This window comes from Salvia hispanica, chromosome 2 (genome assembly GCF_029641045.1).
Source record: "Salvia hispanica isolate PSC_SH4W2 chromosome 2, Shi_PSC_v1, whole genome shotgun sequence".
Lineage (NCBI taxonomy): Eukaryota > Viridiplantae > Streptophyta > Magnoliopsida > Lamiales > Lamiaceae > Salvia > Salvia hispanica.
Window position 1 is genome coordinate 65925212 of NC_142693.1, and position 27180 is coordinate 65952391.

General features: G+C 37.9%; 4 protein-coding genes across 4 annotated transcripts; 3 read left to right on the forward strand and 1 right to left on the reverse strand.

The window, feature by feature from the left end:
• The first annotated feature begins 6164 nt into the window (after positions 1–6164).
• Positions 6165–14128, forward strand: LOC125200578 (uncharacterized). Its single transcript, XM_048098232.2, has 13 exons — positions 6165–6532; positions 7050–8427; positions 9086–9301; positions 9379–9599; positions 10024–10098; positions 10226–10297; positions 10399–10497; positions 11163–11234; positions 11334–11448; positions 12278–12346; positions 12526–12820; positions 12933–13008; positions 13252–14128. Exons 1-13 carry the CDS (start codon positions 6398–6400, stop codon positions 13651–13653), a joined length of 3225 nt encoding a protein of 1074 aa, XP_047954189.1. The 5' UTR covers positions 6165–6397; the 3' UTR covers positions 13654–14128.
• A 713-nt stretch (positions 14129–14841) lies between these two features.
• Positions 14842–18706, forward strand: LOC125200579 (U-box domain-containing protein 44-like). Its single transcript, XM_048098234.2, has 3 exons — positions 14842–15104; positions 16016–16576; positions 16669–18706. Exons 2-3 carry the CDS (start codon positions 16022–16024, stop codon positions 18553–18555), a joined length of 2442 nt encoding a protein of 813 aa, XP_047954191.2. The 5' UTR covers positions 14842–15104; positions 16016–16021; the 3' UTR covers positions 18556–18706.
• An 11-nt stretch (positions 18707–18717) lies between these two features.
• Positions 18718–21633, reverse strand: LOC125200580 (F-box/kelch-repeat protein At5g42350-like). Its single transcript, XM_048098235.2, has 2 exons — positions 21446–21633; positions 18718–20716 (listed from the first exon to the last, which is right to left on the reverse strand). The coding sequence occupies exon 2, from the start codon at positions 20614–20616 to the stop codon at positions 18910–18912; it is 1707 nt and encodes a 568-aa protein (XP_047954192.2). The 5' UTR covers positions 20617–20716; positions 21446–21633; the 3' UTR covers positions 18718–18909.
• A 1358-nt stretch (positions 21634–22991) lies between these two features.
• LOC125198058 (TLR4 regulator/MIR-interacting MSAP protein) lies at positions 22992–26264 on the forward strand. The gene is made up of 9 exons (XM_089064316.1): positions 22992–23135; positions 23224–23250; positions 23686–23765; positions 23861–23933; positions 24112–24166; positions 25529–25580; positions 25710–25734; positions 25837–25928; positions 26023–26264. Exons 1-9 carry the CDS (start codon positions 23031–23033, stop codon positions 26069–26071), a joined length of 558 nt encoding a protein of 185 aa, XP_088920442.1. The 5' UTR covers positions 22992–23030; the 3' UTR covers positions 26072–26264.
• Positions 26265–27180: the final 916 nt, after the last annotated feature.

A 27180-nucleotide genomic window follows, 5' to 3' on the forward strand; every position in this document is an offset into this window, starting at 1 on the left:
AAATTAATAAATTTGAAATTATAAAATTCCAATCCCCTTCTCTAACCTCACCTTTTTGTCATCTTATTTCATAATTTTTAAGTCTAACTTTCTTCCTTGTTTCATATTTTTAATCCTAACATTGTATGTATTAAAATGTCACTTGAAAGGCTCTATTAAGATAATGTAGTCTACTCTCAAGGTTGTTGAAATTGGAATATAAAGTTTATAAATTAAGAAATCTTTAAAATACCAATAGGCAACTCAAATAAGAATTAAAAATCGCTTATGAAAAAATATTGAAGAATTAAAATTTGTTTGGAGTAGCAAACATGTAACATGATTTAAATCAGTAAATTATTTACTAAAGGATCAATATATCTGAAAATAATACTAAATGATTGATCATTGAATTCATTTGCCATGAATGTAACTTTAAATGTACTAATAAATATTAACTTTACAAAATATTTAAATTTTCTATCTATTTATTTAATAATATCCAAAATTATATACATTAAGCCTCACCAATATTCTAAATATTTTCTAAGATAGGATCCAAATAAATATTCATAATCTCCAAATCAGTATGAAGCTCTAATGATACCTAACTTAAAGAGTATGTAAGGTTTTCCGATTAAAATAGGTATGAACAACAAAATCAATCACGTAGAAAAATATTCTATTAGAAACATTTTTAAGTGTCGTCGTTTCTCCAATATACTTTAGCAACATCCCAAAAATATTGCAACTTCTCGACATACTGCGTTATAGCGGGATCTATCAGAATCAAAACCATATAAACAACAATGAAATACACCATGATATAGCAATGACAAATATAGGGCACTCACATGAGTGCGATACGTGTCACGATCTGTATTGAGTTTTTTAACCTGCAAAATAAAAGATAAAAACTTAACAAAATAAGAAATAACAAAATACATATCACAAGATCATGAAAAATACATTCCAAACTATCGGAATTCCATGGTTTCAATATTATTTCTTGTTAGAGTTTGTATACTAGAAATCACCTTTCGAGTGATTGAATACTGTTAAAACTCTCATTTTATTTTCCAAATGAATAAACAGATTATTTTTGTCATAATGTTGTTATATTTTACATTTAATGGATGTTTATTGCATATTTAAATGTATAAGTAATTTAACAAAGTCTAAGTCTTTGTTTTAGTAGACCGGTTGTGGGCGTCGTCCACTTTAAGGTAACACGGTCAGTTCTAAACAAAGAAAAAGAATAATTTCACAACCTAGATAGGCTTAGACTACCTATCGTGAAAGGTTGCAATGTCAGTCTGATTATTTCTAAGCCTTACTGAAATAAGATGACGTTGGTGTGGTATAGCACTGAATGGATCTAACAGCGAGACAGTCTTTATGCTATCTACTGAAAGACGAGGTCTCGTAAATTAATTCTCAATCAATGTACGTTAGCATTGAGCATACGGTATTGATTATGCACTACTTTGACTTACCAAATGGTGCGGGTTTTTCGCAACCCAATAAGCCTGGTATATTGGGTAGTGGTGATTAATATCTAGCGGTGCTAGGATTGCTATTATGTTGAATCGTGCGCGAGGTGAGTCTCGTTTGATAACATCCTCAAGAGAAGCTTGAAATAAGGTTTTATTATTCGGAACCTAGCTAGTTGGAGTTTAACTACTCTATGAATAATAAATAAAATTTTCTTGCTGAGTCCTCTCTTGGAATAAACAAGATATTAATTAATTAAGTCCATAGCAGACAATAATTAATTAATGGATGTTTCTATCTTAAGTACGGGAAATAAATATAAAGTATTGGAAACCCGAAGTACTTGTAATTTCGGATTTGGATGGGGAGTGCAGTATTACTTCTGTAGTGGCTGCTCGTAATATTCCAATCTTAAGCTTATATTAAATTGGGTTTAATTTAATTAGTAAAAAGCTAATTGGGGGAGCCCATATCCAAAGCCTTCCATATATCCCTGACTGGGCCCAATATGTGACTTATTATAAATAGGAGAATAAAGGAGACAGAAAATACACTAATTATTTTCTCAAAATTTTCGGCCCCTACTCCTAGTAGTAGTCGAAATTTTCTCTTCTCCGTGGGAAAGGATTTCTGTCTTCTCTATTTAAGTCCTAGTGCGCTGGTGAGATCAACCCACCCTGATATCAGTTCACAGTCCGGGAACCAGTCAGAAGATCCGTGGTTTTGTACTGAAGATCTTCACGTGGAGAAGGCGCTAGCCATCTTCGATTCTTTGGAGAATCATCAAGGTATAATGGCTAAACCTTAGAACAACATGTTTTAGGTTTCTATTAATTTAAAGCATGTTATTATTTGAGTTTTCAGCATGATACGTGAGATAATTACGCGAATAGAATTTGTCTAAATAATCCGCTAAATAGATCTGATTATTATGTAATTGATTTATTGCATGCGCTTCCGCTGCCAACCCCTTCATTTCTTTTATAAAATTACAATATTAGTAACATAATAATCTCACAAAAAGTGTGTAAAATATAATGAATATAAATGTACTAATGACTACAAAACCTATTGAGAACAATTTTTTTGAAAAAAAATCAATAGTTCAATGGGAGACACAATTAGGAATTAAGTAATAAGCTTATATATTACTGAGGGAATAATTCCAATCACTATTTTATAACCTTTTCAAATCTTCTAATTAGCTTAACCGTTTATTCCATTAATAAATTATTGTCTACTCCTACTATACAATTCTTCTCATAAGCGTAACATAATTCTACTACCAGTCCTGGGCGATCTTGAAAGAAAAGCAGAAGTTCGTTGGTGGTATGATCCCCCAATCGACGGCGGCGAAGAAGAGGGCGTCGAAGCGCACCTTCGCTGATTATACAAGCAGCGAGAGCGGCGTGTCTCCAATAGACCTCAACAATCCGGTGTTCGAGGATGAGAGTTCCGGCACTCCGATATCCCGGCATCCCCCTGGCGTCAAGGCTGCCAAGGCCAAGGCCAAGGCGACCACATCCGCTGTGGCGCCGTCTCACCATGCCGCAAGCCCAGCCCCAAGCCCGACCCCGAGTGAGACCCCGACCGAGACTTCGGCTGCGTCCCATGCCTACACTGATTTGGTGGCCTCCTCCGACTACAAGACGTTGTTGGACGCACACAACGCCCCGATGTAGGCGACCAACCCGACTCAAATCGAAGGCATCTAGCGGATGATCGATGGCCTCAGTCGCAGATTGGGACTACTCTAGACCGGATTTAGTGCACTTTTTTTTTTTAATTTCTTAGGTTGTAACTTTTTTTTTTTTATTTCTTTTTGTAACTTTTTTTTTAATTAAGTAAATGTAGGATTTGCCTTAATTGTGTTGTTTTTATTTATTTATTTTGGTTGATATATTTGCATAAATTGTATAAAAATATAAAATATAAGTAAAATGCTTAGGGCGGGTTATAGTCCGCCCCATTGCAGGTGGAAGTGGCGGAGGATAAAATGCTGACGCGGCGGTGCATAGGGCGTCGCTTAGGGCGGGCTACAGTCCGTCTGTGGATGCCCTTAAGTAGTGTTTAGGGCGGTGCATATTGTATAACTCCTTAATTTGTGTAATCATTCATACATTGCTGGTGGTAATAAATATAAATACGATAATTTTTTGATTAAATGATAATCAAATCAAACATATGAATGAAATTATATAGCGTGTAATAATGTTAAATTTATTTTATGTCATTTACAAATTTTAGGCTGAATTTGTTTTAAAACTTTTACACCACATTGCTTAGCCCAAAATAATTTTAAGAAATATCTAAACACAGTGACAGTTACAGAAATTAAATGGATTCAAATTGAAAGGTCATTTAATAATTTTTCTTAATTACATATACATCATTTGCATAAAATAATTATTCAAAACGTCTCAAAACTCGCCTTTTATATATGTATAGATATAGATAGATAGATTGTTGACAAGGGGTGTGATCAATTGTTAACTTTCTTAAGTTGATAACTTGTTAACTTCTCAACGTAGTACATTAAAAATATCAACACGATGACATTAAAATGTCAACCCATACTTTTGTTGAACTCCAATATAATGTGTTGACATTTTGGTGTCATCGTGTTGACATTTTTAATACATTGTATTGATGAGTTAGCAGAGTTAGCAACTTAAATAGTTAACAATATAACGCACCCTTGTTGACAATATATTAATATGTTGACTGCATGTACTTATTTTCTTGTTTTGTATGTATAGATTGTTGACAGTATATTGATACGTTGACTGCATGTACTTATTTTCTTGTTTTGTATCAATAGTATGTCTTAACTTTCAATATTTTTGTTACTCTTTGCACAACTAAAAATAATACAACAGTTTTTTTTCAAGCTAGCACTATTTTTAAAGAGTACTAAATTCATAATTCAAGCAATTGCATAAAATTGCAATAAACAATCTGACACTAGTCTAATTGGTCTAATTTTCGTAGCTTAGAATGATAAAAATTAATCTATTTTTTTAATGGATGGAGGGAATATAATTCTCTAAAATTAGTTTGGTAATATATAGATCATTTTAGTAATAAGACAAAAAGAATATAAAAGAATACATCAGAGAAAATTAGAAGAACTAAGGAAGGCCTATAAATATAAGTGGGTTATATCATTTTATACAAGTTAAGTTTGAAAATAAGTACTATTTCTTAGTCTTCATTGAAGCATACATGCAATGGAGATAAATTTCTTTGCATGACATATGATGTCATCCCAGTCAAATTAGAAACATATGGCACAGTTGATTAAGTATTCAATGTTGAAAATGAAAGAAAATATAATATTATATATTAATATATATAGATTTATTCATGAAAATGATTAATAATTTGAACTATGTTTGTCCTAGAATTACTGATCATGCAGATTCATCAATCCTTATAAAAAGGATAGCAGGATTCAAGCGTCACAAGCTAAATGTGTTGGTCCAACCATTTGTAACATTTTCACGCACTAAGCTTCTAAATTAGCTAAAGACAGATAAAAGCCCAATTTTTTTTAACTTTATAGTGCAAACAACAAATCACTTATTATGTACATTTTGAATTATTTTATAATAAGTCTCTTAATGAATCCTCAACAATAACTTATCACTCATTTTGCATAAAATTCCAAAAGAAGAGGAGATTCATAGAATCATTTTCACATCATAATTAAAAAAATATAAATTCAAGAGCATTAGTGTTAATTAGTGGACTCTTTAGGCTAGTGATTAAATCCATAATGTTATTTCTCAAGTTGGCATAGTTTATTTATCAATGACGAAACTAAAATAAAACAAAGTGTAATTTAACACTTATTATATATAATTATAGAGGTATGTTATATTGTCAATTCAACTCTAAATTACTAACTACAACTAAATAATAGATATTGGATCATGAAATCAAGACATAACATTATTCATCTAAGAATATCAATAAAATGCATATAAAATGTGAGTATTTATGTCAATTGAGCAAAAGTTAGTTATAACCAACTTTAAAAAAAATATTTTTTCAAAAAAATAATTATAACTATCTCAATCTAAATTATTTTTTACACAACTTATATCAAATTAAAGATAATTTTATAAGGATTATAGAGAGATCTCACTTGCATATGTATGTCACATTTTGAAAAATAAATCTTGAATTTTCATATTTTTTGAGTAGCAGTTCAATGTCAATATAACTATCATAATATGTCAATATAATACATATAAAATGTCAATGTTAAATTGTGTTGACATATTCAATGAATCATATTGATATGTTTAATACACTATATTGACATTTTATAAGAAAACCCTAATTTAGTAGTTTTTATCTTTTTAACTATAAATAAATAATAAAACGAAATTACACGCGACAATTTTTAGATCACTATATCTCTACTAATTTTGTGATTTTAAATTAATTGTGGTTAACAATGGATCACCCCTATATATTCACGTATAAATACAAGAACAAATAACAAACAAAGAAATATAACCACAGTAATATTAAATGCAAATAATAAAATATGTCATGATAGGAATAAAACAAATTAAATAAAAGAATAAATAACCCGTGCAAACCGATGTTGTACTTTTGGATATCCAATGTTGTACCTTATAAAATTCCCCATAAAAGAAAAAAAAAAATTCGACCAGTAAAATTAATTGTTCGTTAAATCGTCTCTGATCTCTCCAATCGCATCATCTCCCCCATTTTTCTCCTTCGACCCGACGTTGAATTCCCATAAATTTCCCCCCAATTGATTACAAATTGCCAATTATGAGTTCTGTTTGAGCTGATTGCGTCGCGAGTTTGGAGCTAAAGATACCGGTGGACGGTGATATTGATGGAGTAATGTGGTGATCTAGGGTTTGGAGAAGGGGCATAAGAAATGGCGGGAGTAGGCATGGAGAAATTCGAGGAGTACTTCCAGAAGGCGGATGCGGATCGCGACGGCCGGATCAGTGGAGCTGAGGCGGTGAATTTTCTGCAGGGATCCAATTTGCCCAGACAAGTCCTTGCGCAGGTTAATTTCATTACTTTATGTTTCGTTTTTAGCTCAATTTCGGTAGTTTGCGAGTTTAACTTAACTATACGTTGGTAATTTCGGCTGGCGTGTTTTGGGTTCCGTCAGTCAAGTTTGAAATTTTTCCATCTAATATCCGGGGATGTGGATGTTTAGAGGTTTTAGTCATTGGTTAGTACTGTTATGGGTTTTCAGAGTTGTATTAAGGTGATGGAGTTGTGGGAGTAATAGCAATGTTTGTAGTAAGCTGAGCAATGGAGTTGGATTGCTCACTTTATGTCTGGAACTTTATACTCAATAATGGAAGAGGTTTAAAATTGAACCTCTCACCTTTCTAACCAATAGTGGGATGGGATGCAATTAAATACTTGATGATAGCTGTCTTACACTTTGGGGATTGTTAAGAGTAATTGAGTAACCCAGCTAGCAGATATGCCACAGTGCCCCCTGCTCATCCTGATTTGTTTGATGATTATAATGTGCTGATGTTTGTTCTATATCGAACTTGTTGCTGCAGATATGGATGTATGCTGACCAAAATGGCACTGGTTTTCTCAGTCGTCCTGAGTTTTATAATGCTCTTAAGCTTGTTACAGTGGCTCAAAGCAAGCGAGAATTAACAAAAGATATTGTTAAGGCAGCCTTATATACTCCGGCTTCTGCCAAAATCCCACCCCCCCAAATAAATGTACCCGCTACACCTGGACCACACCCAAGCCCAGTGGTTGCTTCACCTTTGACACAGGTCGGTGCAACTCCCCAGCCATCTTCTCAAAATCTTGGATTCAGAGGACCTGCTCCTCCTACTTCAAGCTTTAACCAGCAATCTGGAACAGTTCTGTCAACTTCAGGCATGAACCAACAGCTTAGACCGGTGCCTTCTTCTACTGGCATGAACCAGCAGTTTGGGATGGTACCTTCAAGTGTGGGAGTGAACCAACAATCTGGAACAGTTCTGTCAACTTCAGGCATGAACCAACAACTTAGACCGGTGCCTTCTCCTACTGGCATGAACCATCAGTTTGGGATGGGACCTTCAAGTGTGGGAGTGAACCAACAGCTTTTACAGGGACAGCCTGCCAGTCTGAACCATCAGTATGGCCAGGTTCCCCCAAATACAAATGTGAACCCACAATTTTTCCCCTCACAAGGTAGTCAGGTGAGACCTCCTATATCCATGCCTACTGGTCCTGCTTCACGTCCACCTCAGGCGGCTAGTGGTCCATATATTTCTGGAGGCATGACTGGAATTGGCCTTCCAAACACAAATAATGGTTTTTCAGTTGGGTCTTCCGTTGGACCTGCTACACAAGTTTCAGATAGAGGAGTTAATCCATCCATATCATCAGTTGCTCCAAATTCCCAAGACCCACTTGCATCCTTCTCGGGTGCCAAGGATCCTAAAGCATTTGTTAGTTCAGGTATTGGGCCTAATTCATCTGCCATGTTTTCTAGTGACCTGTTCTCTGCAAATCAGTCTTCATCCCAAAAAGTTTATTCTACTCCGCAACAACCTACAAGTAGCCTGCCTACATCTACTGCTGTTGACCCTGTTAGTTCGAGTGCCCAGACTTCGGCTAAGCCTGATCCCTTTGAAGCTTTACATAGCACTCTCAGAAAACCACCTGCTGCAGTTCCGGCTGCACAGACACAGTATGTCCCCAAGCCTAATCAGCAGGCTCCAACTCAAGTTACCTCCTCAGGCTTGACACCTGTATCCCTAACGGGTATGGGGAATGCAATGTCAGAGCCCTCACAGATTTCATGGCCAAAAATGACACGAGCTGACATTCAAAAGTATGCAAAAGTTTTTATGGAAGTAGACACTGATAGAGATGGGAAAATTACTGGTGATCAGGCTCGCAACCTGTTCTTGGGTTGGAGGCTGCCAAGAGGTATGGACTTCATTAGCTATATTCATACTCCTCTAATGGTTTCTACTCAAACAATTACGGTTGAATTTAGTTAGTGATATTTTTCTTACAAAAGTTTTATGATTATGCACATCCTACCTATTTATCACCATTCCATGATGAACTTATCTGGTCATCTGGAATGCCACCTAATATTCATAAAATACTTGTACACTTCGCAATTCTCCTTTACTATTTGACGGCTAATGGAATGTCCTTTGTATTCTTATGCTTTACTGTCTGGAAGTATTGTTGAATTTCATGAATAACCTTGATGCTTGCGGATTATGGAGTTATGCATGTGCATAAACCATTTGAAATTTTGTCATATGGAGTACTCCATAACTTATTGTAAAGCTGCTAAGTGCTAACACATCTAGGAGCAGATTTAGATGTCATGCTAATTCCTAAGTTGAATTCTTTGCCCAGATGCTTCTGTCAATTCAAATCTGTAGAAGTCTATTTATAGATTTCTGAGCGGTCCAACTATGATTTTCTTTGCTGTGAACTTTGTTTATTATTTCTATTTGTCCTCCCTCTCCCCCTTTTTGGGTGTGTGAGTGGCCTAGAACATAAAAATATATACCAGCATATTACTAGATAACAACACACTTACCAATATATATGTGATCATCTCCAGAGGTCTTAAAGCAGATTTGGGATCTATCAGATCAAGATAGTGATAGCATGCTTTCTTTAAGGGAGTTCTGTGTTGCACTCTATTTGATGGAGCGGTACAGGGAAGGAAAGCCTCTTCCATCTGTGATCCCAAATAGTGTCATGCTGGACGAAACTTTAGTAACTTTGGCTGGTCCACCTACAGCTTATGGTGGTATGACATGGAATCCTGCTTCAGGTACTGATTGGGTTGCGCTTGTCTTAATTTTGACTTGCGTCCTTCAAACTGTTATGCCTGATTTCTCTTGGTTTTAGGAATAAGACCACAGCAGGGCTTGCCTGGTGTTCAACCAGTTACGCATGCTGGTTTAAGACCACCATTGCAGCCAGTAGTCTCTCAGGCTGATGGATCAAGGCAATATAATCAGAATGCTGGAGGTCGTACATTAGATAATTCACTTGGAAATCAACACAGTAATGGGCTGGTCAATGCTTTGGATGTTGGGGGTCAGGAAGCAGCAGAAACTACTGAAAAGGTACCTGTTGCCATTCCATCCCCTTGCATCTTTTGGTTGTATCTAGGATTATCCTTTTTTTAATTCAACTTCAAGTCTTTCTGGTCATTATACTTTGTCTTGTTGTCTTGAGTGTTCTTGAAGATTTGTATGTCTCCATTGTGTTTGTATTTATCTGTATTTCCAGTGGAAAAGATCCTTTGGTAAGATTCTTTTGTGATTTTTCACCTCAAACTCGCTGAAGTCAAAATAGATTCGGATGAGGATTTGTACCTTGTGTAAGGATGTTAATGAGCGTGCCATATTTTTGGACTAAAACTTTTGTCGTCAGTTGTGTAAGAAAAAAAAAGCATCCCGCCTTCAATCCAATCCCAACCATATAGATCCTTTGTGAGCACCAAGTTCTATAAACTTGGTCTAACAAGTTTCTTGTAATGAATGGTAGGTTGACAACAAGGAGAATGTGCTTTTGGATTCCAGAGAGAAGCTTGAATACTATCGAACAAAAATGCAAGACCTTGTACGCCACTGTACTCATTAAACTTATGCTTGCTATTTGCCATCATAATTATGCACAACCACAATTACCTAATTTTGATGCATATGATTTACAATTATTTGCCTTCTTTGTCAAAATTGTATTTCAGGTTTTGTACAAAAGTAGATGTGATAATCGACTTAATGAAATTACAGAAAGGGCTAGAGCTGACAAGAGCGAGGTATGTTTGGAATTCAAGATACACACTCAAGCAGTCAACTCCATTGCACTTAAGTATTCACAATATTATTGATTATTTGAGGAAATTTATTTAAAATCCAGGCTGAGTTGCTGGAGAAGAAATATCAAGAAAAATACAAACAAGTTGCAGAAATTCATTCAAAGTTAACTATTGAAGAGGCTTCCTTTCGTGACATTCAGGCAAGTTTTACTTTGATCCTACCGCTGACATTGTTCGTATCATCTACTTGTTTGCTTGGCTGACCATACAAGCTTTATAATTGCTCAGCCACTTAGAATTTGATTAAGGTGGAGTTTGTCTAAGCTTATAATTGAGTTACTTAGAATTTCATTAAGGTGTAGTAAAATAGAAGAGGTTGTGAAGAAATCCAGATGAGTTGCTCCCTCATTTTTTTTTGCATTTGCTCTTGACGTCTTTGACATGGTCTTTTCAATCTACAATACCCATCCCCATTTATGTTGAGAGATTACAAGATAAATTGTCTTCATTCACCAAACCTTACTGTGAATGGACCACTGACGGGATGACAGCCACATTACCAGATTCAGTTTGATATCACTGTTACGGTGTTACCCCATTTTAGATGTTTTCATCCCGGCCTAGCCAGAAATCCTAATTGCTGCCTGCTAGTGCTATGTGGTATTAATGTATCCTAATTTCCATTAGGAACCTCCTTCCTTCCATTGCGACTCTAAAAGCACATATTTCTGTAATGCTCAGTTTTCTTGTGGACTTCTCTGAATTTCCTTCTGATGCATATTGTGGTTGTGTAACCTACTTGAATTTATCTCCCTCTCAACGATTATTGTTAAATTGATTCATAGCCAATATTACATATTAATAGGAACGGAAGATGGAGTTACAACAAGCAATTACCAAAATGGAACAAGGTGGAAGTGCTGATGGTATTCTTCAGGTTAGTACCGTCGCTTAGCTAGGATGGTGTTTGGTCTTTTACATGCCCTTCAGCCGTTTGAAGTTGCATTTGATTTACGTACCTGCCACCTGGTTTTAGGTGCGTGCTGATCGTATACAATCCGATCTTGAGGAACTATTAAAAGCATTGGCTGAACGTTGCAAGAAACATTCTGTAGAAGTCAAGTCTGCGGCAATAATTGAGCTTCCCCAAGGTAATCTTATATTGACCATGACTTTGCATCATTCCATCACCACTTCACTCTCTCTCATGCTGGAAATGATATCAATGTTATGCTCACGCCAACTAAAGAACTTCATGCTTTATTCCTTAATCTGATCATTTCCTTTGCATTCATAAATTTGGTGTTCTAGTTACTACATTTCATATGACCCAAAAATAAAGGCTGAAAGTTTAGTGGCAAAAAAACAAAAGAAGAAATAGAGCTCGTTTTTCCATGTTATAGGTGTTTGGTAGCAGAACATTATTGTATTAGCCAATAAAAAATTTGAGATGGGAACTAGTGGAAAGGTTCAAATAAAAAATGGAGGGAAGAGAGTTGATGAATATAAGGCTAAGGGTACACGAAAGCCATGAAATGAAGTGGTGAAGGCTTGAAGCAATCTCAGATATCTAAGCAATGTATGGAAACTAGAGAGATAGTATGTTCTGGTTGCGGTTTTTAGTCTTATAGTGGTCTTAGAGTTTGAGTTAAGGGAATCAGGAACAGCAATTTATGGATTACTGTTAGTGCAAGAAATGCAGTATCAGTTTTTTAGTGTCACTGGCTACTTCATAAGTCAAGTTAAATACCAAACAGTGTTTCAATAACTTCACCAAACATGAGGTTCACCAGATATGTAGCATGAACATTGAATCACCTTACGTCGAGTTTTTATCACTAATTACAACATTTGTGTTCATACCTCTACTTACTATCCACATCATCCATTTTGTCATACCTGAATCTCATTCATTATGCTTAATTTAATTTTAATTTGTCACTGCCTGGCCATTAAATTTATTCTTATTTTTTTCTTAAGGTTGGCAACCTGGGATCCCAGAGATAGCAGCGGTATGGGATGAAGATTGGGACAAGTTTGATGATGAAGGTTTGACATCTCTTACCCTCGTCCTTGCCATTGCACTTCCGTACACAATTACACATAATTGTTCTCATTCCCACATAATTTTCAATGACCTCTTAATCTGAAGTCTGCTTTTACAATGAATTCTTGCATTATTAAAAATAAATCTTGCATTATAGATGACATACCCTTTTTTCTTACAGGATTTTCTTTTGATGTTGCCCTTCCTGAAAAGGGCAAGCCAGCATCTGTTGAGAGAGAAAAATCTTCTCCAACGCATAGCTATTCCCCCCCTGATTCACCCTCCAATGCTTCCGAGCCTGAGAAACCCTTTGTGGCCGGGCCTAGTGCCTTCGATGCAGAATCAGTTTTCAGTGCCGATGAGTCAAAGAGTCCACGTGGAAGTCCAGAGAGGCCAACATCATATGAAAGTCCGTCTAAAGAATACTCAGAGGGTCATTTCAGAAAAAGCTCTGATGGAGATGCTGAAACCAACAGGTCTAATTTTTTTTTGCCATACAGTGACACACTGCACAGCCTTCTTAATCATCAAACTATCTTGTGAGTTTCTTCATTGCATGCTCTTGATCCTTATATCCCTGACCTGCAGAGGCTTTGATGAACCTTCTTGGGGTGATTTTGATAACAATGATGATATTGATTCAGTGTGGGGCTTCAATACTAAGGCAAGTAGTTTTGTTGCCTGCTTTCTCTTATTTATTATGTTCATGAGACTGACAATTTTATCACACAATTTTTGCCAGAAAAATGATTCTTTGATCTGTATGTGAAATGTGCATAGACTTGATAGTCATTTCTTAATGGAACTTTACATCCAGCTCAAGCTAGAGTGAAACATTCGTTGAATTTTGAAGTACTTTCTGACTATCATTATTATTTTTTGTTTAATTTACGATCACTACTATTAGGATCCGGACGGTGCAAAGAACGACGAAAAATATTTCTTCGGCTCTAATGATTTTGGTGCAAGTTCAGAAAGAAGCATCTCTCCTCATGCAGAAAGTGCATTCCCAAAGAGTAACCTGTTCTTTGAGGATTCTGTTCCCAGCACCCCACTTACGAGGGCCGGTGATTCTCCAAGGTATGGCAATGATTCAAGAGACCCGTTCGAGAGTTTCTCAAGGTATGATTCGTTCAGCACACAGGATCATGCCTCATCTCCCCGTGGAGAGACCTATGGTCGGTTTGACTCCATAAGTAGCTCGAGGGGCTTTGACCACAGCAGCAATTATTCATTTGATGACTCCGACCCCTTCGGTTCTAGTGGCCCATTTAAGGTCTCTTCAGATACCAGTAAAGAAAAATTCTAGACGATTCGGGACTGTACACGTGAAATTACACAAAACAGCAGCAGCATTGAGATTTTACCTGCGTTTGATCACTGCAGAAATCAGCAAAGTTTTGTAGTATGATATTGCTCCAGAAAGAAGATAGTAGAACGACAGGCATATGGGCGTTCTGCTTCGCGTATACGGTGTAAAAGATGATCACAAGACGCAGGAATGCAACATTTGAAGATTTCTTGGGAAATTTTTTGTTGTCGCCCTTTCCTGCTGAAGACGAGCTGCTTGTATTCTTTTCATTATTTTTCCCAAGAATTGTTTCTTTTACTTCTGTTTTGGGATTCTTGTTTCTTTTTTCACTTTTGTTAATTCCATTTGTGTTGTTCTTTTGGGTTCGGGATGTGTGTGACTGTACAAGAAATTATCTAATACTATGTTGTAATTGATGACTGAAAACATGATGTATTTTCCTTTGTAATCTATATTCTGATGATGTGCTGAACTTGGTATTGTAATTTAGCAGTTCTGGTTTCTCATGGAATTTCGCAAAACACATTCTTTATTTACTCGAACTATCAACTCTTTTGATGGTGGAGATGGGAACCTTACTCACTCAACATTTCGTCTATAGAAAATTAAATAAACATTGCAAAGATTACTTTTAACTAATTGTTTAATTCTATATTTAAATACCATAGGGATATGATTAGATCAATAAGTGAAATTTTGTAAAAAAATCAAAGCAAATCTCTGTCATTGGATCTTGTGCTGTAACTGTTAGATTAATGTCATGTGTCATCTAATAATGTAGATTGTGTAGTTTAATAATGTATGTCGGCTAATGATGTAACGCTTTTAGTGTAATAATGTAGATTGTGTTGTCTAATAATGTAGCCCGCCTAATAATGTATCGCTTTTAGTGTAATAATGTAGCTTGGATATTAAGATCACATCCATCCAATCTAAGAATCCAAGGACTGAGATTTGCTTTGATTTAAGACAGAATTTACCTTATGTACCATAGTGCGCCCCAAATACTATATTCACATATCAAAGAAATATTTATTATCCAATTGTAGTAACGAACACATAAACGAAGACATAACTAATTTTCCCTCTAAACGAAACACATAACTCATTCCGACAACAAAATTCTATTCTCTTGAAACTCAAAAATTTCACTCTCATAAAAAATGCAGCAGCTGCGAATAATTGACTGCTCATTTCTCAGTCAACACATCATAGTAGTATAGTTCTCCAACAAAACGTTCTTTCTTGTTTCCTTCCTTTCATTTTTTCCCCTTAATATTTGTCACACTCTCTCTCCCCATCTCCGCTACATCCCCCATGATTCAAGGAGTCCAAAGTTTTGATTTTGTGCAATTTGGTTGGATTTTCTCGAGTTTCTTTTGACACCCATTTGGAGTTTTTCTGCCCCATCCACCACCAAGTTGTGTTCTTGACATTTTCTATTTGAGGTAATCGATCTACCACCTCTTGCAATGTTTAGCTTTTTGGATGCTGATTGAGTGTTCTAGGATTGTGGAGCTTTCTGGGTTAATTTTATTTTATTGAACTGAGAGTTTCTTGATTTTGAGCATGTGTGGTTGGATTGTTGCCTGATCTCTTTAGGGTTTAGGTCTCGATTTCAGCTTGTTTAGATGGAGTGGAGTGGAGTGGATTGAAAATTCTTACAATTTTTCTTTGAATTGTTGTTAGAAGCTGAGAATTAGCAACTGTGTGATCATAGTTGTTTGTAAACATCTTCAGCCTGCAAGTTTGTAAATTATTAGTAGTACTAGATTTATTCAGATGAAAGCTTAGGTTTTTCTATTTCTTTCTAGGACTTGTTTGTGCTCTTTGTAGGTGATATTTTCTATTGTTGTTATGAACTGAAAATCAAAGTGAAAGAATGTAATGTGAAGTGGCTTTTCATCAAATCTTCACCTTGAGAAGTAGTACTACTAGGTGTTGTAGATGAAAACTTAATGCCTAGTATTTGGAATTCGGGGATGATCTGAAGCACGATCACGAGCTCCCCTACTAATATCCTAGCCGGAATAGGAACTAGGGATGCGTTTTTTAGATTGAGAGCATGTCAGAAAGTTGAAGAGGCTTGATTTTAGGACCTTCATTTGCATCATGTATAACAGATTGTTTTGTTTTATGTCAATCTGATTATGTTGTTCAGTTTTAGATTGACTTGATGTGGGGTTTTCTAGGGCTCTTACACGCCTCTTTAGGTAATTTTCGTGGGCGTTTGGGTGGGCGATAATGAGTTTTGCAGACAGGATATGAGCTAGGAACGCGCTGTCTAGATTGGAAAATCGATGTAATGAAGTTGAAGTGGCTTGTGTCTTGTGTTGATGATCTTGTTTCCTCTTTCTAGGGTTCTATGGACGGGAACTGGGATGTGAGCTACGAGAAGGGTGTTCAATCGGACGACAGCCACCATTTCGACAGATTATATCTGGAACCGATCTATGATGCGTTTATATGCCCCTTGACAAAGCAGGTGATGCGGGATCCCGTGACCTTGGAAAACGGGCAGACATTTGAGAGAGAGGCCATTGAGAAATGGTTCAAGGAGTGCAGGGAGAATGGCAGGAAGCTGGTGTGCCCTTTAACGCTGAGGGAGTTGAGAAGCACTGAACTGAATCCGAGCATAGCATTGAGGAACACGATTGAGGAATGGAATGCAAGGAGCGAGGCAGCTCAGGTCGACATGGCTCGTAGATCCTTATCCCTGTCGACCCCAGAGAGTGATATCATACAGGCTCTGAAGTTCATCCAGGGCCTCTGCCTGAAAAGCCACTCGAACAAGCACATGATCCGCCACGAAGAGCTGATACCCATGATTGTTGACATGCTGAAGAGCAGCAGTCGGAGGGTCCGGAGCAAAGCTCTGGAAACGATTCAGATTGTGGTGGAGGACAACGATGATAATAAGGTTGTCGAAGGTTGATACTTGTGCATTTTTAGTTGCCTGCCTCGGTTGGTTTTCTGCTAGCTTGCATCGCTCAGTGTGTCGTGGTTTTGCAGGATATAACGGCAGAAGGTGACACGGTGAGAACAGTGGTGAAGTTCCTATCGCACGAGCAGTTGAAAGAAAGAGAAGAAGCTGTTGCTTTGCTGTATGAGCTCTCTAAATCAGAAAGACTCTGTGAGAAGATTGGCTCTGTTAATGGAGCTATTCTCATTTTGGTAGGGATGGCTAGCAGCAACTCGGAGGACGTCTTGACAGTCGAAAAGGCTGAACAGACGCTAGAAAACCTCGCTCGTTGCGAGAACAATGTGCGACAGATGGCCGAATGCGGCAGATTGCAGCCCCTTCTGCACCTGCTACTCGAAGGATCTGCGGAAACCAAACTGTCGATGGCAGCATTGCTCGGTGAGCTGGTGCTGGACAACGAGGTGAAGGTGTTTGTGGCGAGGACAGCCGGTTTCTCGCTGATCAATCTGATGAAGAGTAACGATGTGAAGTCGAGGGAGGCTGCGTTGAAGGCTTTGAACCAGATCTCGTCGGATGACACGAGTGCGAAGGTTCTGATCGAGGCGGATATCCTTCCGCCTCTCGTTCAGGATCTCTTCACTGTCGGGGTCAAGCAGCTGCCGATGCGGCTGAAGGAGATTTCGGCTACGATTCTTGCAAATGTGGTGAACTCGGGCTACGATTTTGACTCGATCGAGGTTGGACCGGACCACCAGAGTCTCGTTTCGGAGGAGGTCATTCATAACCTCCTGCATCTCATCAGCAACACCGGCCCTGCGATCGGGTGCAAGCTCCTTGAAGTGCTCGTTGGGCTATCGGCTTCGCCCTCCACCGTGTATAGTGTTGTCTCGGCCATCAAAAGCTCCGGTGCTGTCATGAGCTTGGTGCAGTTTGTCGAGACGCCTCAGCTAGATCTGAGGCTCGCACCGATCAAGCTTCTTCGGAACCTCTCGCCGCACATGGGGCAGGAGCTGGCCGGCTGCTTGCACGGCACGTCTGGGACGCTTGGAAGCCTGATCAGAGTGACGTCGGAGAACGTAGGGATAACCGAGGAGCAGGCAGCAGCGGTCGGACTACTAGCCGATCTCCCAGAGAGAGATGCTGGCCTGACGAGACGGATGCTGGCCGAGGGCGCGTTCGAGCTCTTCATCTCGAGAGTAACAAGAATCCGGCAAGGGGAGACCCGAGGGAGCCGGTTCATGACTCCATATCTCGAAGGGCTCGTCAAGGTTCTATCAAGGATCACATTCGCCCTATCGGATGAGTCCGGTGCCGCCCGCGCGCTCTGCCGGGAGCACAACCTCGCGGCCCTCTTCATCGACCTCCTCCAAATGAACGGCCTCGACAACGTGCAGATGGTATCGGCTATGGCGTTGGAAAACCTATCGCAAGACACAAAGAACTTAACGAGGCTGCCAGAGTTTGCCCCTCCCGGCTTCTGTGCCACGGTCTTCTCCTGCATAAGCAAGCCTCCGATCATCACCGGGCTCTGCCAGGTCCACCGCGGCACGTGCTCGTTGAGAGAGACGTTCTGCATCCTGGAAGGGCAGGCCGTGGACAAGCTCGTTGCGCTCCTCGACCACACCAACGAGAACGTGGTCGAGGCATCGCTCGCGGCTCTTTGCACCCTGTTGGATGACGAGGTGGACATAGACAATGGCGTGCGGGCATTGCTCGACGTGGAAGGAGTGAAGCCTATACTCGACGTGCTGCTCGAGAAACGGACGGACAGCCTGAGAAGGAGGGCCGTCTGGGCCGTGGAGAGACTGCTGAGAAACAACGAGATCGCCAGCGAAGTATCGGACAGTCCCAACGTCTGCACGGCGCTCGTGGACGCGTTCCAACACGGAGACTACCTGACCCGACAGATCGCCGAGCGCGCATTGAGGCGTGTAGACAAGATCCCCAACTTCTCAGGAATCTTTGCAAACAAGTAGATACTGTAACTTTTCTTTTTCTTTTTCTTTTGTATCATTGTTTAAATATTTTTTCCCTTCTCTTTTTCCTGCTCATTTTTGGAAATAATTCATTGTTGTATTATGGTTACAAATCTTGAATCAATGATTATGCACTAATTTTTTGGATTTATTATCTTGATGTATAGTAAACATTGTGTGGACAAATTACATTAGGACCAAGTTACATCCTTGTACAATAATACAAACACAAAAATAATAAAAAAGAGAAGACAATTGTGACAAAAACTAGCAATCTCATCAGAGAAAGAATCAATCAAGAAATGATGAGGGAAAAAGATTAAGGCACGACTCATTTCTTCAAATTTACCTGAGTTACAAGCGCAGCACAGCCATCGATTTGGTCAAGCACGATGAAGCGTCAATGTCACGGGCCGCGTGGTTCCTCGAGACGTGGTTCCAGCCGTTGCCGTCGAACATTGTCACAAACTCGAGCACCTGCCCGAAAATCTTGAACATCTCGACTCCGAAGACGAGATCTTCATCGGCCACGAACGCAGCGTTCCAGTCCATTGGAGCGTCCGGGTGCACGGACACTGCCTTCCAAGAGTGGTGCGCGAGATCGAGCTCCCAAAGCTTCCGAATCGCCTTGTTCCTCCTCCCGATCTGCCCGTCGCCTTCGCACCACGATACAGAGAGCATAAGTAGGCGGCCCTTGAACGAAACAAGCTTCGGATTGTACTCGTGCACGCGGGACGGAGTCAGGGTCATCTGAATCCTGATCCAGTGTCCCCGCTCTATGTCGTACCCGGCGAGCCGGTCGCTTTCCGAGTAGACGTAGAAGATCCCGTTGCAAACGACGCCGGAGCAAGCCAATCCGAAGTCTAGAGGGATTCTTGGGATATCGGTCCATTTATTTGAAGCAGGGTCGTAGATCTCGCCCGAATCGAGCGGCTCGTCCCACGATCCGAGCCCCCCTACGGCGATGAGAACAAACTTTCGACCTTCTTTACTGCGTCGACCATTATCCTGCTTTTGCTGCACATGCGGCTTGACACTGTGGAACGAGGCGGAACTCTCGTTTTCGTCTTGAGAGCTCCTCGTCTGGCGTCTAACTGAAAGCCGGTGAGGATCCTCGTAAACATCTGACACACCACCAACTCTCGACCTGTGGAAACGTCTCTCCGGCTGAGCTACCTGGTTTCTGATGATCAAACAATTCGGATTAACCTCCGAGATCCCGAGAACCGGAGATGACCGAGGGTGGTTCATGGATGCAACTTTATGCGATGATTTACTTAAGGGGTTGAACACTATCACGCTCCTATGTGTCTTGAACGAGCTGCGATCCACCCTACCGGAATTGGCCAGGCTCGAACGACCCCCAACTATGTAAATATTGTCGAGGATACTCGAGACAGAGAACAGAAACCTCCCCTTGAGAGCAGGCGAATCGATCTTGTGCCATTCCTTTAGGGAAACATCCAACGCGTGCACCTCTCCCATACAGAAACCGTCTTTAACAATGCCAAACAGAAACAACCATGGACTCTCGAACGAGCACTCCCTCCTCGTCTGCATGAACCTACGAGTCGTTGTCAAGCTCCTCCACTTCTTGCAGACAAGACGAGCGTTCATGAGACTTCTCAACGGGAGCCTCACCAAGCACATCTCCAGAACATCGTCCGGGAGGTGGGCGTTCAAGCTATCCCTCTCTTGAGATTTCAAGAGCCTCTGGTTGTTCTTCCTCCACAGCTTCTCTTTCCTACCATACGAAAAGCAGTCGACAGTTGCTTCCTCGTTTCCACACATTGCAATGTATCCCTTTCCTTCATCACTCCCACTCGACCGCCTCCTACACCCTGTCTCCCCAAATTCTTCACCCGTGTCAGCGCCTACTTTGCACCCTCCAACTCTACCGTAGAGAGTCAGGCAACTCAAAGACACCCCAGCTGTATCACCCTCCACACAACCCTCACTTCTGTTTCCCATTCTTTTCCATTTCTGGCTCATACTTCTAACTAGACGTTTGGACACGCTCAAAGACTCGCGTTCCTGATCAATCAGTTCTCCCGAGGCCATTGTAATTCGCTTTTGTCAAATACCGGATCACTAAGTTCTCCTGGGGTCTACCTCAAAGCAATAGCTAGAGGTACCACTAGTTTCGTCCTTGTTCATCGACCTACATTACAACACGAAAGAACATTTAAATTCAACGAATACGAACATCAACAGGATCAACATACCAAAGTGGTATATACATAAAGAATAATCGGGACACAGATTTGCAGTCTGAAAAGCATCAGACTTTTGATTTCTCATGGAATATAAATAATCAAGATTCAAGAACTTGCACATATAGTTATTTGAAGCAAGAAGATAACTCGCTACCCCTTCATCCATTAACTGATAAGAGATATTCCCTTGACACTGAGACATTAAAATTCAAGAATTACACAGAGCTAAGACAACATTTGGGATCAAATCAAGCACTACTATGTTTGCATTAAGACAATAAACATGAATTGAAATCTACTTGGGAGTTTGATCATGACTGGCTTTATGCATTTTAAGTTTGATGAGAAAATGCTAATAATTGCAATATCCCATATATGAATATTTACAAAAAAAATACTGAGAAAATTGTCCAAGAACACCAAAATTAGTTTGCAAAGTAGAAATGCCATTTGCCCCCAATTGTTTCCACTACCAAACAGAATTTTTTTTGTCTCCATATGATATTTTCTCAATTCCAAACTAAAATAAACACAGACAGAAATTTGAGCTACAATACCGCAATCAAGAACGAGATAATCATCTTAAATATGAACAAGAAAGTGTGTAGAAAAACAGCAACACAGAGAGAGAAAGCAGAGAAAAATGGAAAATAAAATAAAAATAAAAAACAGACCTTGGAGATTAAAAGGAGCTAAATTTTCAGAGCCCAATTCAAGATTCAGTCAGAAAAGAAAAGGGTCTCCCCCATTCAGATCCAATCTGTGCAAAAGCTCAAATCTTTCTGAAGTTTGAGCATATTAAAAATGGAGCATTTATGGGAGTGACTGTCCATTACAGAATTAATAAGAGAAATAAAAACATTGTGTTAGATGATGGAAATTTTCTTTTATTTTAATTTGTGTTAGTTGGGAATGAAAAACTTTCAGTAAAGTGACATTGATGGCTCGACCAAACCAGATCGAATGATGATTGCTGAGATTGACACTTATTTTTTGTATTTATTTCCATTCATTCATATAGTTATGTGAAGATCTATGTATTATTCGACTTCAATTCTTTTCTTTTTTGGCTTTAGTGGTTTCTTGATTTGTTTCATTTTCCATTTTCTCCTTTTCTTGTTAGGTGCGGTGCTCAAGGCCTAAATTACTCCTACTTTCTAAGGTGATTTTTGTATTTAGAAGTGGAATTAATAAATTATTAATTGAATTAAATGCGAGGAAAGTATTTGACACTAAAATTTATTGCAATTTGACTATAGTGAAATATATACAGGGTGTTTGTAAAGATTTTAAAATTCAATTACTTGTTTTAAATGAAAAGTAGAAATTTCTTAACTACAAATCATATTCTATATGTGTATTCTACTATTTACAATTTAATTAACGTTAGCAAAATAACATTATGATTAGTAGACTATAATTCCCTCCACGTTAGCAAAATTTAGTATCTTTAACTAAATAACATTAGTATGAACAAAATACATACCAAATACAAATTTTTAACTTCCAAATGTAATTTTGTAAATTAAAAATGACATGATTAGGTTAGTGACATCTATTCTACTAATGATGGGTTGTCACTTTCTTGTATCCTTCTTTTCTCTTTTTGTGAATTTTATATAGTGGTAATTAATTGACTAAGTGAGAGGGTAAATTATGATTAGTAGACTATAATTCCCTCCACGTGTAGTGTAATGATAGGGCGTGATGCTCGCCGTCAATGAGGAAAAGCCCATTCTATTATATAATCAAATAGTATATACATATGTACCAAATTTTCGAATTTTATAATATTTTAATCATGGGATCATCAATTTATTAATTACTAATACGATTCAAATTATGATGTTTGATTTGAATCACTAATAATCACGAGCATAACGCTTCCATTCATTTGGTCAAGGAGGAAAAATCAGTCTATGATATCCCAACTTCTACTATTGATTAATTAATTTAATATGGTTGATTTTGGAAGCTAATTAAATGCATTGTATTGTAACCCCACATTTGTACTTCTAAAAGTATATTTAGAAAATAAAATTATATCAAGGGCTATACATACGTATATGGGCCGAGCCCATTTATTTGAACCTCAAATCCATATGAATTATCTAATCCCACATAGGAAAAGAACTTACCAAGTGGCACGATCTTATTGGATGCAACACCACACTCATATGATGACGTGGCACTAATGCATTTTAATTTTGTATTCAATCTGTGTAGAGATCAACCAGCAGAAGACAATTCAGAGCAAAAATGGCGAATTTCAACGTGAATTCAATCCTGTTAATCACTATTTCGATTTTCGCAGCTGCAGCTTATGGAATCGACGATAAATGCGCCGCCTGCAATGCAATTGCTGTGTGTAACTCTTTTTTTGTGCTTCAAATCTAAAAAATTTAGTTGTTTTTTTTGGTTGTTAAATTTGGGTGTGTTGTTGTTGTTGCAGATGGAGCTGGAGCGCGGACTCTCAAATGTAAGTTTCTGCATAATCATTTTCTGAGTAGTTATGTTTTCAATTTGGTTCTAATCATGCGGCATTCAGTTTAAAGTAATTGAATGTTAAACTTATGAGAACTGAAGTTGTGAGGTTGAGGTTACGGCTGAATGGATAAAATAGTGAATTTTCAACTGCATCTTTATAACTTGTTAGCGTGGAAGTTGAATTTGTTCATAATAGTTTTGTTGTTTTTGAGATGAGGATTGCATATGTGACATGTGCGGAGATGTATTGAAGTACTCGAAGTCAGATTAAAAAATATCACTAGGAGGCTGATTAGAGTAGAGCTACAGTAGCTGCATTTTTGTTTTTGCAATGTTGTATCGGCTATTTCACTTGAAATTGTATTTGCAACGATGATAGTTCTCACAAGGAACTGCTGTGATGTAAAATGATTCGTTTTGTGTGCAGGAAAAACCGAGAAACCATTTGGACATGAGACACCGTTTGGACTCTAAAGGTCAGCGACAAGGGAAGCTAATAGATTACAGGTATTATGGTTAATGGAGCTCTTCTAATTCATAGTGGCTCCTTGTGTATAGTCTCTAATGCTCAAATTTATTGCTTCCTCATTTTTCTCCAACAGAGTCAGCGAGTTGAGAGTAGTTGAACTTCTTGATGGGCTCTGTGAAAACATGCAGGATTATACTCTGGAGAAGGTACACACCCTTCTTCCCTTCCTCTTGAAATGCCACAATATAATCTACAAATTCAACCAAAACTTTTGGTGCGATCTTATTGATAACGATCTTAAGATTTCATGGAAGATGTAAAATCGATAGTCTATCATATCACGCCATTACTCTGATGTAATTTTTGTGTTTGCGTTATTGGCAGGTGGATTCAAGCAGACAATGGATCAAGGTTAAGGACTGGGATAACCTTAAGACTAGTATGTACGCAACCTTTGTCTGACAAATCCACATTTTATTCATTTTCCCAACTCATTATGCCTTTTTTAACCGTGTCTTTGAGTTGCTTAAGTCCACACTCCACACTGGCTGAACATGTAGACTCTAGCCAGATATTTGAAAATTTGAGTCTCAGTAGTAGTACCTTGTCAGTTATGTAGAAAGTTTAAAAAAACTTTGGAAAAACTTTACCTCTAAGTAAAGTAATACACTTGTGATGCATGCTTATGGTAAAGTTCTTAATTGTCATGTTATTATTTTAATTGATAGAAAGGGCAGACCCCAGATCCACACAATACATTAATACATGCTCAGATTAGCTTGAATGATCCTTAGTCAACGCTGTTCTGAACTCCAAGATTAATAACTGAACTGATAATCATTTTCTTAATGCTGAGTCGAGGACCTAGGTCCTACTATGGATCCGATACTAAAAGCGTTATTATCTTTTGTGATCAACTGAAGCCTTCTCTTTCCTCTCATTTTTTCCTTCTTTCACTGTGCACAGAGGCCACATGGAATATATACTAAAAGCCTGGAAACTGGGAAAATAAATATGGTACTTTAATTATATTATGCTTTTACCACTCATTGCCAAAGATTGACTGCTTATTTGAAGCATGCATGGTAACTGGAATCCCATTTGGAGATCCATATGGATATACAAATGCTATTAGAGAAACTCTGACAATGTTAACTTATATATCAGACTACTATGCTTGGTCTAGAAACTAACCAAATTGACTCTTCCAACATAGCCAGTAGATGTCAAATTAGATTTAGGGAACATTTTTGGACACTTTGCAGAAAACTAAGAATAAGAGAGATGCATGTGATTGATGGTAAGAATCAGTTGAATCGTATTAATACGAGTTGTTTTGTCGAACAAGAACATAAAATTTTAGCCTGCTAATCTATTCTAAATTGTAGATCCACAAATCATTGGTCATGGTCATCTCCAGCCACAAACTACTTATGTGGTACCAAAACTCATTGAACTTGATTGACGTAGTCTGACTTGATTTATCAGAATGGAGAAAAATGAAAGCATGACATGACTGGTTTTTAGTGGAGTTTTGTGCATTAAAGGAATTAGTAGGAGAGAGGAGTAGAGACTTTTACTTGATGTGGGTCTGTGGTGATGGCCTTGCACTTTACTTTGAAGAAATTTCACCAACTTGATGTTCGATATTCATGATTCAACCTTCACTGTTTCTTATTATTCACTAGGCTGAAATTGCATTCATAACTCTCTTTCAGTTTTCTTGTTAGTATAGTAGTATAGTACTAAGGTTCCCATAATTTTCTGACAAATATCTTATTCTTCAATATTTCTATGATAGATAAACAAGAAGCTCGTGCATATTCAAAAGACATTTCATCTTTCTGTGGAAGGTAAAGACATGTGCTTGTTCAAAGTTTGGATCTCAGGCACGATCTTTATATTTTCCTGTTGTCTGGGATCACATACAGCTCAAGTTTAATTAATAATATCTGCTTTTTCTTTTTCTTTTTCTTACATAGGTTACTGGAAGAAACTGAAGATGAGGTGAATCTTTACCCTAACATCCCTATCTACTTATGTGTGTGTGTTCTCTCTGCCTTTCTTATAGAAATTTTTCACTGAAAACACACATATTTACTGAAACAGCTTTCAGAGAGGATAAAGAAAGGATCTGTTAACGCCGGAGAAGTAAGCAGGGTCCTATGCCAAGACATCGGCAGATATTGTAGTCAGACAAGGTAATTCTTTATATCCAAATCATATATTTTCATGATACACGACTATACACATGTTTTTGCTCGGACTTTCAGCTGACAGCCTCTCTATTATCAGTGGCAATAGGGAAACAGTGGAAGATGAAACCAGCAACGAAGAACTCTAGGAACTGCGTGAGGTGGCTCTGCGAAACCGGGCGTTTTGGTAGAAAAACTGAGGCTTCAGAGGTTGTGAATTTCTCACCTCCAAAATGCCTTGTTTTACTTTGGTGTTGTTCAGAATTCATGAGATCAAATTTAACTGTCACTTACACTTACACTGCACTTGAAAAGAAAAATATTATCATTATCTTTCTTATCTCCCATTTTGTTATATTTTTCAAGTCTTGATAAAAGTAGAATTTAGATTTGATTCTTTTAGGATATGTTAATAAAGGGGAGTGTTATATTGCTAACTCATAACTTAATTGTTAACTACAACTAAATAATAGTCATTAGATATTCAAATTAAGGGCTTAGATCATCAATCGCTAAATGTCAATACGATCAACGAAAAACGTCAATAAGGCTATAGGATTAATTCCAAAAAATATCAATAGAGGTATTAATGTTAATTAACTACATGTTTAGTTATAACTAACTTTTAATAGAAATCCCAAAACTTAAAATTCATATAACATATATCAAATTAAGGATAATTTCATAAGGATTCCAACGATATCCTACATGCATATGTTCCGAAGTCAAAATTTGAAATTTTTTTTGAAATTTTTGAATTTTTTTCGTACAGGAGAAATGTCACACACACTATATAAAATATGTCAATATAATACATGTCAAATGTCAATATAAGCAATGAGTTAACATTCTTAAAGCATTGTGTTGACATTCTCAAAGCATTGTGTTGATATTTTCGAAACACTGTATTGCCATTTTCATCCAAAACCCTAATTTGAAGTTTTTTTTTATCTTTTTTTATTTTATTAATAAAAACGAAAATTACACGTGATAAATTGTTAACCACACGTTTTCTAAAATCCTATGACCTTAAATTAGTTGTAGTTAGCAATTAAAATCCTATGGCCTTAGAATGCCTTGTTTTACTTTGGTGTTGTTCAGAGTTCATGAGATCAAATTTAACTCACTTGGACTTGCACTTACACTTTGAAAAGAAAAATATTATCATTATCTTTCTTATCTCCCATTTTGTTATATTTTTCAAGTCTTGATAAAAGTAGAATTTAGATTTGATTCTTTTAGGATATGTTATTAAATC

Excerpts from the sequence above, each read along its gene's own strand:
- LOC125200580 (XM_048098235.2), bottom strand. The coding sequence starts at position 20,616 with ATGGCCTCGGGAGAACTGATTGATCAGGAACGCGAGTCTTTGAGCGTG.
- LOC125200579 (XM_048098234.2), top strand. The coding sequence starts at position 16,022 with ATGGACGGGAACTGGGATGTGAGCTACGAGAAGGGTGTTCAATCGGAC. Across the intron at positions 16,577-16,668 it reads AGGACAACGATGATAATAAG|GATATAACGGCAGAAGGTGA; the intron begins GTTGTCGAAGGT and ends GTGGTTTTGCAG.
- LOC125200578 (XM_048098232.2), top strand. The coding sequence starts at position 6,398 with ATGGCGGGAGTAGGCATGGAGAAATTCGAGGAGTACTTCCAGAAGGCG. Across the intron at positions 11,235-11,333 it reads GTGCTGATGGTATTCTTCAG|GTGCGTGCTGATCGTATACA; the intron begins GTTAGTACCGTC and ends ACCTGGTTTTAG. Across the intron at positions 12,347-12,525 it reads GGACAAGTTTGATGATGAAG|GATTTTCTTTTGATGTTGCC; the intron begins GTTTGACATCTC and ends TTTTTCTTACAG.
- LOC125198058 (XM_089064316.1), top strand. The coding sequence starts at position 23,031 with ATGGCGAATTTCAACGTGAATTCAATCCTGTTAATCACTATTTCGATT. Across the intron at positions 23,251-23,685 it reads TGGAGCGCGGACTCTCAAAT|GAAAAACCGAGAAACCATTT; the intron begins GTAAGTTTCTGC and ends TTTTGTGTGCAG. Across the intron at positions 24,167-25,528 it reads CTGGGATAACCTTAAGACTA|ATAAACAAGAAGCTCGTGCA; the intron begins GTATGTACGCAA and ends TTTCTATGATAG.